The sequence below is a fragment of the Talpa europaea genome, assembly GCF_964194135.1.
Source record: "Talpa europaea genome assembly, chromosome: 13".
In the NCBI taxonomy this organism is placed as follows: domain Eukaryota; kingdom Metazoa; phylum Chordata; class Mammalia; order Eulipotyphla; family Talpidae; genus Talpa; species Talpa europaea.
The window spans coordinates 39,127,379-39,138,808 of NC_140080.1; the positions used below are offsets into that span (position 1 = coordinate 39,127,379).

Here is an 11,430-nt window from a genome sequence, read left to right on the forward strand (position 1 = left end):
AATTTTATATCTGTAAAGTATTAATTCTCTAAATTTGACTTTGTGCCATTACAAAATTAGAAGAGGGCAGGAAATTAAACTTTCTCAGACAATTTGAAAATGCAAAATCAATTACTAAGTAGGTCATGCAAGCAGAAGAGGGTTTAAGTATGGTATATTTTCTATTCACATTCTGAGAAGTATGACTTTCACTATGTGTATTCTTACAAAATATATTGTCTGTACTGTTTTTTAAATCGCAGCATCTTAACTGTGTATAACTGAATAGTTAGATTAGTAGCATACTGGTCTGTTGGAGTTTCTTTGCTTGTTTTTATGATTCTCTGTTCTTTGTAGCATGACATAATTGATCAATAACCAAACAGTGAAGGTTTAAAGGTAATTAATTGCTTAATCAAAAACCTGTGAAGGTTGTTGACTTTTGGCGAAATCCTTTTTAAAAAACCCTTCGGTAGGCATTTTAAAGCTAAAGGATGTCCTTACATCATTTTCACATAGTTTCCACAATTTTCCATTTTATAAAAATTTACCTTTAAAACTCTGCTTATTTTTACTAGACTGTTTTGTTTGCTAGAATAGCTAATCTGAAGCTTTTGTGTATTGTAATTTATTTGTATGAAATTGTGTTTCAAATTTACTCTTTGGGATAACATATGAGCTTATACGTAATGGAGATCCTCATATGAAATAAGCCCTTTTCAAGTTTCACTCTCTGAATATCCTATAGCTTAAGTAGTTTTGTTACAGTATGCTAGGCTGAGGAAGCTGTTTTTCCCCTATTAAATAATTAAATGATGTAGCTGGTAGGTACTTTTTTGGATCGAAGAAAATATGGAAAACAGAGCCTGCTAAGGGAAACTGACATTTTTTGACATGTATGTAGTTGGTAAATAATTCACACGAATAGCAGTTTCAGTAAGCCCTTGATGGCCTGGTAGTCATGGTAGTATCAACAGTGAAAGGAGATTAAATTGTATTAGAATTCAATTTGTTTATATATCATGCATTAAAAAACCCTATGATAATAATTTGTGGGCTTTGTGTCTAACATTGAACTTTGTTTGAAGTTAGTAGGAATTCCTGTGTCTTGGAAAGATCCCTACTTGAGAGAGCTTATGTGTTTTAATTAGCACAAAATTTGTAAATTTTGCCTTCTAGCTATTACATGCATCTAGGAATTTGGCGTACATGTCAGCTACAAAGTAGATGATGAACAGAAAAATTTTGTCATCAATACATCAAGTAGTTTCTTTATCACTCTCTGGGAATTGCGGGGTTATGGGAATTTCTCATATTGCAGACAGAGGCAAGGGCCAAGTTCAATAGAGGGAAAATCCACAGTTCTAACAGTTTTTAAATTTTCTTTTCTAAAAATTTTTTCAAATGTGGGAACTTTCTTAAAATTTATAAGGATATCAACCTCCCTTTTAATTCTCTTGTAGGAGAAATGAGGTTATAGGGGGAAATAAGAGGCATCGAATAGGTAGAAGGCATGATTCATTGCTTTTGTGTTCACACATTGAAAATTATGATTCCACTCGTAATTTCTGCTGGGCATGTGGGCATGTGGGAGGGCAGCATGTTTTAATCCCTGTAGCGGGGAGAGGTTCTTGACATGATCTGAATCCTCTGTTGAAATGACTTTGGTTACCTTGAGTGTCTTCCCGGATAGGAGTACTACATAATTTAAATAATACGAAATTTGAAATTAGGTTTGCACATGTGCATAAAAATAAATGCCTCGGTTACTCCTTCCTTCCCCCATTAAGAAAGTGAAACGGTCTGGGAAATGGGGTAATTTAAGGCTGGAAATTATGAATTCTTTCAGTTTGACTTAGTACGATCACAAAACTTTGTGTATGTTGGCTTGAAAGGATTAGTGGTATTAAATGCCTTTGGTGTAATGTCATTAGGTGCTTTGGTTGCTAAATATGTTATTACATTAATCTATTCAAGTTATAGAACAGTAAAGGCCAATGTGCTTCGTGGCTAAAAAGCACAGAAAACCTATGCAAATTTTTTTTGGGGGGGGTAATAATTATTACCAATATCGAAATTTTGTAATTTTCTTAGATCTTCTTAGAGATATATATATATATATTCAAGGCTATAATTATATATACACCCTTTAAAAAAAGAACAATGTTTATACCCTTATATATGCTCTTTTTTTAAATGAAGATCCACAGATTTACCTGTTTTATAGACTTTTGCCAATATAGTTTCAGGTTTGTAGGGAAACAAGATACGTTGTTTGTGCTCAACTTTTTCTAAATCCCTCTATTTAAACATTTTTATCCAGCTGCTTTGTAAAATCATTCTTACCATCCTGAAGTTTATTTTACTGTCAGTTCATAAGCATAGAAAATAGATGCAACTTAGTGCAAATACATATTCCTTATGAAAACATGACAATTCGGAGATCCAAATTTACAAGGAACCTAAACATGTTTTCTCTAAATTTGAGTAATTTCTTTGGGGAATATGATTTGTTTTTTGGTCGGTTTTAGATGAGGACCTGTATGTGTTTTAATTTTTATGTTTTCCATACAAGAACAATTCTGATAGTCTCTTTTATTAATTAAAAATTTTTCTCATTTTTAACACAAGTGAATATATTCTTTTCTAGTTTTAAGCATTTAGATAAGAAGAATTTCTGATGGCACATTGTTTTTCCCTGTCTCACTACCTTTTTTGAAATACAGATTAAATCAGATTTCTTTGAACTATTATCTAATCATCACTTGGACAGTCAGTCTCGATGGAGCAAAGTAAAAGACAAAGTAGAAAGTGATCCTCGCTATAAAGCAGTGGATAGTTCTTCCATGAGAGAAGATCTCTTCAAACAGTACATTGAAAAAATAGCCAAGGTAATTATCATGTTTGCTCATACTTGTAACAGTGGAATAATAAAATCCTTCATTGCATTCTAAAGCAGTTTGTTGCTGTTTGGGGTTTGTAATTTTTCTTATTGAGTTGTGTTTTTTTTTTTTTTTAAGATTTACTTTTATTGATTTATGTATATAAGAACTGGGGTGTAGGCCAGAGGTGTGGGAAGTGAGAAGATTCACCAGAGACAGAGTGGAGAGCAGAACAGGCAGACCTACTGAAATACACTGGCGAGGGGAACAGCGGGAGAGACAGAAAGGAGTCTGCTGCGCCTTGTGAGTTGTTCCCTGGCCAGCTGGGGATAGAATTCATGCTGCAGTGGCTGGTGATAGCTTGTAGTGCTGTGTCTTTAATCCCTGTGCCACCCAGGAGGCCCGAGGGCTGTATTCCTGTGTAATACTGTCAACTAAAGTTTTAAAATGAGATTTGCTGTAGATAATCTTCATATAAGTCACTTAGAATTAATATATTTTTTCTTATTGTAGTTTGATAGCACTGAGACTTTAATCCTTATGCCACCAGGGAGGCCCTCTTATTGATACTTTTAATATAAGAATCTCTAGTACTTGATTTGGAAATGGTGTGTAGGTATGTTCTTGGTAAAAACTAGCTTTGAAATTCTGTATTTGGCAGACTAGGTATTTTGTGGAAGAATAATGTATGTTTACTTTTATAGAATTTAGATTCAGAGAAAGAAAAGGAGCTTGAAAGGCAAGCCCGCATTGAGGCAAGTCTTCGAGAACGAGAAAGAGAGGTTCAAAAGGCTCGTTCAGAACAAACAAAAGAAATAGATCGAGAGAGAGAACAACATAAACGAGAAGAAGCTATCCAGAATTTCAAGGCTCTTCTGTCTGACATGGTATACATTATTACTCTTTTGTGATTTTCCTCTGAGGTACAGAATAGTAGAAATCCATTATACTGCCTCCTCATTTAGTAGTCAACATTTTAATATTTAAATTGACTCTGAGATAGATAATTTGGTAAGTTGTTTATAAGGCATTTTAAAATTGCCTTGATATTGGAACTGTCCAAATAGGAAAAACTCCTAGTTTTTAAAAACGTTTCAAGAAGTTTGATGTTTTATGTATATGAGAATATATGATCTTTTCGCCTCAAAAACTTTTTTAGTGTTCTTGATGGAAATCATGTTATTGCACATTTACATGCCATAGTAATAAAGTGCAGAACACTATTTAACCTTTTCTTGATGATTTAGGGTGATCATTGTGGTGGTCACTCATTGTACATGTAGGTGGTAAGAGATGTTGTACTGGAGATGCATTTACCCCAGGAGAAACCCTGGAACTTTCTTGAAAAGCGTTTTGCATTACCCAGGGTTGTTAAAGTATGTAGGGTTTGTGTCCCTACAAACGGCTTTGTCGCACTGTCTTTATCCCTTCTCTTTCTCACCATCTTTCCTGCCATTTCTGTTCTTTCAGTAATGCTGTCCTCATTACTCCTGTCACTGCTTCTGGTTTCTTCCTTCTGTTGCCTTGTTTTTGATTTCTTCTTTTTGTCCTGTAGACAATTATGGTTGTTTTCTTATTTTCCTCCTTGTCTCTACTTCCCCTAATTTATCCTTCTTCCTGCAATCACAGAAATCTTTATAAAAGGAAATGTGAATTTGTCACTCTTCCTGTTGTTTACAGAGCACAGTGAAGGTTCTCCTCACATTTCAAATTCAGTTTCCTAAGCATAAAAGATAGATGGTTCATTCCTTCACTCCCCCACTTTCCTATTACCTTAATCTCCCTTTGATTTCTCTAGCCTTGCTGAATTTAACTATAATGAAGCATACTTAAATTTAATGAATCCTTTGATCACTCATTCCAGCCCCTCCACCTAGATTGCTTTTAAACTGCCTGTTGCAGCAGCATACTTGGTCATTCTTTACCAGCACACTTAAATGTCTCTTCTGTGAGGCGGAGCCCGGCCCATCTAGGCAGATTGCTTCTCGCTGTTCCTTTCATCGCCCTGTGCTGAGCACACACTCTGCAGCGCTTGCTTCATGGTCCACAGTTACTTGCTTACACACCTATCTCCACTTAAAAAAGTGAGTTCTTTGAAGGAAGAACTTTGTATTCCCCGTGCCATGCATTGTTTCCCTGACATGTACCTAAGTGCTTGCTTAAATAAGTGTTTTTATGTTTTTCTTATTTCTTACCTGTCTTTTCAGCATTCCTTATTTCCTACCATTGATGCAGTGTGACTTAACTTGTGATGCCATTACCAGCAGTGAGGCATACTTTTCTGCTGGTTGGTGAACCAGCATACGTGTCATGTCTTCTCTTACCTTGTCTGCTTAGCTCTGTTAATTCTTGCTTATCTTGGAAGTGTCACTTCTTGTATGTAGTTGATAAGTGCAAATGGGAGCTTTTTAGTGTGCATTATACATATAATTTCCTTTTTTGTCCATACCCATTTCTCCTGCTAGAAGTTGGTTAAAATGTTAGAGTGCTTAAGTACTATTTAAGTTTTTAAATATTAATTGTGGTAAAAGGTCTCTTCGTCCTTCTCCACTTTTCCACTCATACCTGATAGCTTAAGTGAACTCTGGAAGGTAAGGTTTCTGGCTTCAAGAAACAGATTTTCAGAGACTGCTTAACTAAAGTAGAGTCAGGAGAAACGTCTTTTGTTAAATGTATCTTTCGAAAACTGTGTAAGCCCTTTTTGAGATATGAAAAGAAATGCCTATTTGGTGATATGGCGCTCTGCTTCTAGGTGCGGTCTTCAGATGTGTCATGGTCTGATACTCGGAGGACTCTCCGGAAAGACCACCGTTGGGAATCTGGATCCTTGTTGGAAAGAGAGGAGAAAGAGAAGCTTTTTAATGAACACATTGAAGCACTTACCAAAAAGAAGAGGGAGCACTTTAGGCAGCTTTTGGATGAAACTTCTGCAGTAAGTCTTGTATATTTCCTATATTAAGCTAGATAAATCTTCATTAATTCCAAAAGGTAAACCATCAGTAGGATTTTCAGTGTCCTGCTTTCCAGATAGCTTGCTAGAATCATGAGTTTTATGACACTTCTAAATTTTTTTTTTTTAAAGTTGAACATGATGGTATTCTTACTGTTTAGAAATTACTTTCTTTTGCAGTTACCCAATTTAAATCTGCTTCTTTGGCATTTCAAAATATCCTTGGCTGTGCGTCATTGATCCCTGCTCAGGATAGACTTAATAGTCTTTCATTTGCTCCATTTTCAATTTGGTGCCATGATCCCTGTGTTTGGCAGTTTGTACGCTGTGCTGTTCAGGTTTTGCTCCTGCTTATCTGCTTTGGTTTCAGTGGTGGCTTCTTCAGCATTTATAATGTTACCTGTGGAAAGTACAGCATTTGCAAGTGATTATCATGAGCCACCTTGAAAGCATGGCCATGAAAATAACTTGAGGCAGGCCACCAAAAATTGCATTAAAGCTGCATCCCTGTGCTCACCTAGTCCAGTTGTTCTCGGGCATTACAAGAGATTGAAGGTCAATGTGTAAATACTGAAATTATATATTGTGTGTGCTGCAGTTTGACCCTTGTGATAAAAGTGATTCATATTTATGATTTTTATTCACTTGTCTTTTCAAAGATTACCTTAACATCCACGTGGAAAGAAGTAAAAAAAATCATTAAGGAAGATCCTCGGTGCATTAAGTTCTCCTCCAGTGACAGGGTAAGAGGATTTTTTCTGAGACTTACTGTCAGTTCATAAATTTTAATTGGGTGTGTGATCAGTAGCACTAGTACCTTAACCAAAATGAAGAGGACGGTTTTAGTGAAGGACCCTTTTTTTTAAGAATGTGAGTAATTAAATCTGAATTTCAAACTTTTTAAGTTCACAGTTTCTTTTTTGCATGACATATTAAGACAGCACAATAGAAATATTAAAAATATAATCCTTGGGGGTAAGCCTGTGTTTTGGGATCCTAGAAATTTAATGGTGCTGTAGTTTTTAATTTATTGTGTAATCAGATTCCACTAGATAGATATATTCAGGCTGGCAGTTAGATTCAGTACCAGGCTGTCAAAGCGCCTGGCAGTTAGGCCATGTTTGCTCTTGTTCTTTTTTCTTCTTCTTCTTTTTTTTTTTTTCAATAAAAATGTATGTATTTACGCATATAAGAGCTGGGGTATAGGCCAGAGAAGTAGGGGGTGAGAGGACTCACCAGAGACAGAGCGGGGAACAGACCAGGCAGACTGACCGAAATACACTGTTGAGGGGAGCAGCGGGTGAGACAGGAGAGGTCTGCTCTGCCATGTGGGTTGCTCCCTGGCCGGCCGGGGATCGAACTCGTATTGCAGGGGCTGTGGATTGCTTCATAGTGTGGTGCTTAACCCCTTGTACCACCAGGGAGGCCCTGCTCTCGTTCTTATATGCTCCAGGCACTTTGGAGTAGGCAAACTACTCTTCTGGTGCACTCTGACTCCTTTGTAGGAAACAGTCCTATAGGTTTTGAAAAGTGAATGTTGTCAAGGAAAGTCCATTTATCCTGTAAACTTTCATTTGTTGTCTCTTCCAATCAGTCTCGTTTCCTGGTTGGTTTTTGTAGCTCTCAAGTTCAAAAACCCATAGATCTAATATTCTTCCTCTGTTCTGTTAAGTTGGAGTTCAGGACATGTGGACTGCGAACTATACTTGACTGTGAAGGGATGGAAGACTTATAGCTAAGAAATCCAGTCTCAGTTTCTGATTTTTCTGATTGTACAGCATTGATAAGTTTTTTTTTTTTTTTTAAGCCCAAAGCATATATACCTGTCATTACTATTCATTTACTAGAAAAGCTACATGCTGAGTATGACTTACTTAAGTTTTAAGTGTTATCTTATGGTTGGTGTATCCTTAATTATTATACCACATTTTGTGTCTTTGTGCATAAATACAGTCACAGGAAATGCACAATTAAGTCTTAATTTCATTATTTTTTTCCCCCCCGAAGATTTTATTTATTTATTTATACAAGAACCGGGGTATAGGCCAGATGTGCGGGAGGGTGAGAGGATTCTCCAGAGACGGAGCAGGGAGCAGAACAGGCAGACAACCGAAATACACTGCTGAGGGGAGCAGCAGGTGGGACAGGAGAAGTCTGCCATGCCATGTGGGACCCTTACTGGCCGGCCAGGATCGAACTGGCACTGCAGAGGCTGCAGACAGCTTCACAGCACTGCGCTCAACCGCCTGCGCCACCAGGGGAGGCCCTTTAATTTCCTTATTTTTAAGAGCGTGTCCTGGCTTGAGATTGTTAAGATTAAGGAAGATAGCCTCATGAAAACCTTAACATAGTGTGGCACATAGGAAGTCAACTTTTAGCTATCGTTACATGGTTTCTCATTTTTTCTTTTCATCTTGAAAATGTGCATTGCAGATTTTGTTTCAATGAATTTTATGATACCCTAAAATGATACCCTATCATTGCCTTTTTCATTTGAAGTTTTTATATTGTGACTTACAAATTATTGGCTTACTTAATAATTGATAGTAATTTGGGGATTAGTGGTTTTATTTTTCTGATCCTACTGTCTTTTTGCAGAAAAAACAAAGAGAGTTTGAAGAATACATCAGAGATAAATACATCACAGCCAAAGCTGACTTCAGGACGCTTTTGAAAGAGACCAAATTTATAACATATAGGTACGTGCAATGAAATGTTTTATATTGACAGTCATTGTTCTACTAGTCCTTACTCTAATGGCCAAAGCATACTTCCATTCACACACATGTTGACATTATTAATTTTTAGGAATAAGAAGAGCCAACTTATCAAAGGCCAATACAGCCCATATCCCATATCTACCTTTTTTTTTTTTTTTAAAGAAAGGGCCCAGATGTCAATTCTTATTTTGTGTTACCCACCCATCCAGATTTTTAAACATACTTTTGTTTTTACTTCACTGCTTTTTTTAGGCTTATTCCCAATTATATAAGAATTGTGTTTCATGAAGAGACTACTAAAAATAATCCCTTGCTATCGAATATTTTTGCCTCCTCTGATGACTGTATCTTGTTGCACCAGTCTAAAGTTTGAAATCATCTTAAGCTCAGCAAAAACATTTTTTCCCCCAGGGGAGAGCAGTTTGCCAGATACTTTTAATTTTTAAATGATCAATAGCAAAAGATTGCTATGTAACATACCCACCAACAGTTTATCATCAGGAAAATAATTTTACATTGCTTAGCAAATCAGTATGCAGGAAACCATTTTTGTTTCATGCTCCAGCTTTTCTTCCTTTAAGAGAGAAATTTGAAACAATTAATGAAGGGTATGTGCACGGGAGGATAGATAGTGCTGAGGGTGTGGTTTTTAGGTATTTTGTCATTGGATTTTTGGTCAGGATCCGTAATGTTTTGCATCAGCTTGGGCTTTTAAATTAGATGTGAAGTAAGACTTCTTTCTACATTTTTATAGTTAATTTAGTGAAAGATGTGAAAGTGAAAGCTTGTGAAAGATGCTGGGATTGGCAGCCCCGCAGACTGAAGTCCTCTGTTCATCCACAGAACAGGTACAGCACGGGCAAGATTTACCCACCCACCCTCAGCCCTGATCTGGAGGGACCACCAGTAGGGGTGGGAGGGTAATTCAGCTTCTGAGGCCCTTTCACTCCTTGGAGTCTTTGCTGAGGCGACTTACAAAGGTGACCACTGCAGGGAAATTTTTCTTAAAAAAAAAATAAAAATAAAAATGGAAACACAATTAGGAACTAGATGGACATTTCCAGCTCATTTCTGAAAGACCTATGAACAGCAGTCAGTAATTCTTGGACTTCTTTTCTTATTTCAGATCCAAAAAGCTAATCCAGGAATCTGATCAGCACCTCAAAGACGTAGAAAAAATCTTGCAGAACGACAAACGGTATTTAGTACTAGACTGTGTGCCAGAGGAGAGGCGTAAATTGATCGTGGCATATGTGGATGACCTGGATCGCCGGGGTCCACCCCCACCCCCCACAGCTTCAGAGCCCACAAGACGATCGACAAAATAATTCTGAATACTCTTCCATGGGGTATCTTAATTCAAAACGCTTGCATGAGCCAATTTTCAGGTTTTTACATGTACGTGCATTAGTCAAACTATTGCAAAACCATCTGACGAGCAGAAGGAGACACATTTGTGAACAGTTTTTGAACAGAGAACATTTTGGAAATATTTATGCTTTTCTTTGTGTGGCATGACTGACATACATACTCAAATATAGGCTGTCTAGTAAATCTAAAATCTTGAAGCTAAAAATCATCCTTTTATGAGGTGTGGAAGTCAGTGACTTTGGTGAAGTTTTTCTAGCAGTGTTACACATGCAAGACGTAAGAGCATTTGTGGTTTGAACTTGCAAGATGCAGATACCACAGACTCCAAGAAAACCTAAATTGGGGTTTGTTTTGTTTTGATTTTGTTTTTTAAAGCGGGTAAAAGAGAAAACACTGAAAATTGAATTCATATCTTCCAGAGGCTGAGATTATTATAATGGACATACTTTTTACCTTTGTCTCTAAAGAACACTTTAGTTTTATTTGTTCACTTACGTGCTTTGATTATCCCCTCTGAATTACAGGCCAAGTCTTGTTTAGCCTAAGAGAAGATTTATTTAGTAATTTCTTCTCAGGTATGGAACCACGGTCATAACTAACATGTTGGCTCAAATAGGACGGCTGGTAAAAACACGATTATCCTCCATCAAATGATCTTTATCAATATTCTGGATTAGACAACAAATTACCTTTCTGGGTATTCTCTGTAAACTATATTGCTGTTTGAATGGGAAACATTTGTTTCTAAAGTTTAATTTTAAGATGTTTGAATGTTCAGTTTATGTATTTGAACTACAATAAACCAACCCTTTTTATATATGTGGATTGTATATGATTATTGTTACATAATTTATAAAAGCTTCTTTTAAGCCTGTTCTTAAAAGCAGCAGCCTATGTAATTTGGCTCAAAGAAAGTTGACTTTAGATCTTGAATATTACATAGTTTTTAAAGGCTTGAATATTACAATAACTTGCAGTATAAAAGAGAGGGAATTTATAAAGAACCATTTTGGTGCTCAGTCTCTTAGCAATATCTTAATGCTTCATAGAAGAAGATGCTTATTTTTTGTTTCCTTGTTTTGTCTTATACTAACATATTGATGGTTCATTCCCTTTTGGGAGCCCTTCAGTGTGCAAGACACAGGAAACTTATCCTTGATTCCCATTGCTCTTTACCTCTCCAGTTGAAGGAGGCCTCTCTGTTTCGTTCCTTCATAGATGTAGTTTCAGACTACCACATAAATAAAATATTTAAGCTACTTTGTGTTAATAGGATAATTTATTTTCCCTATTATTCACACCTACTGTGATTGCAGCAAGCCCTAAAAAGAGGGAATGCTAACAGAGCTGTGTTTGTGTGGTGCACACAGTCACACAGTCCAACTTCTTTACCTGTGGCACTTAGAACTCAGCTGAAACACATCGAGTGCCAGGCTGTGTGAACTCTGTAGAAACCTGGACTTGACTAAGGTCTTAACCTGTAAAATTGATAACTAGCAGCAGGATTTTTCTTCTTTCCTCTCCCTTT

General features: G+C 36.6%; 1 protein-coding gene across 11 annotated transcripts in view; it reads left to right on the forward strand.

Moving 5' to 3' along the window:
* TCERG1 (transcription elongation regulator 1) overlaps nucleotides 1-9,859 on the forward strand; it is a gene marked incomplete at both ends in the record, with an annotated part of 61,671 nt that extends 51,812 nt beyond the window's left edge. For 9 of the 11 annotated variants that reach the window (XM_084252726.1, XM_084252729.1, XM_084252730.1 and 6 more), the window contains 6 exons: nucleotides 2,706-2,870; nucleotides 3,566-3,748; nucleotides 5,614-5,793; nucleotides 6,471-6,554; nucleotides 8,410-8,510; nucleotides 9,658-9,859. In XM_084252726.1, coding sequence (XP_084108852.1) covers nucleotides 2,706-2,870; nucleotides 3,566-3,748; nucleotides 5,614-5,793; nucleotides 6,471-6,554; nucleotides 8,410-8,510; nucleotides 9,658-9,859 — 915 coding nt within the window. The remainder of the gene's footprint in view (nucleotides 1-2,705; nucleotides 2,871-3,565; nucleotides 3,749-5,613; nucleotides 5,794-6,470; nucleotides 6,555-8,409; nucleotides 8,511-9,657) is intronic. The other 2 variants (XM_084252727.1, XM_084252728.1) reach the window with 1 other exon arrangement.
* Between the last annotated feature and the right edge of the window lie 1,571 nt (nucleotides 9,860-11,430).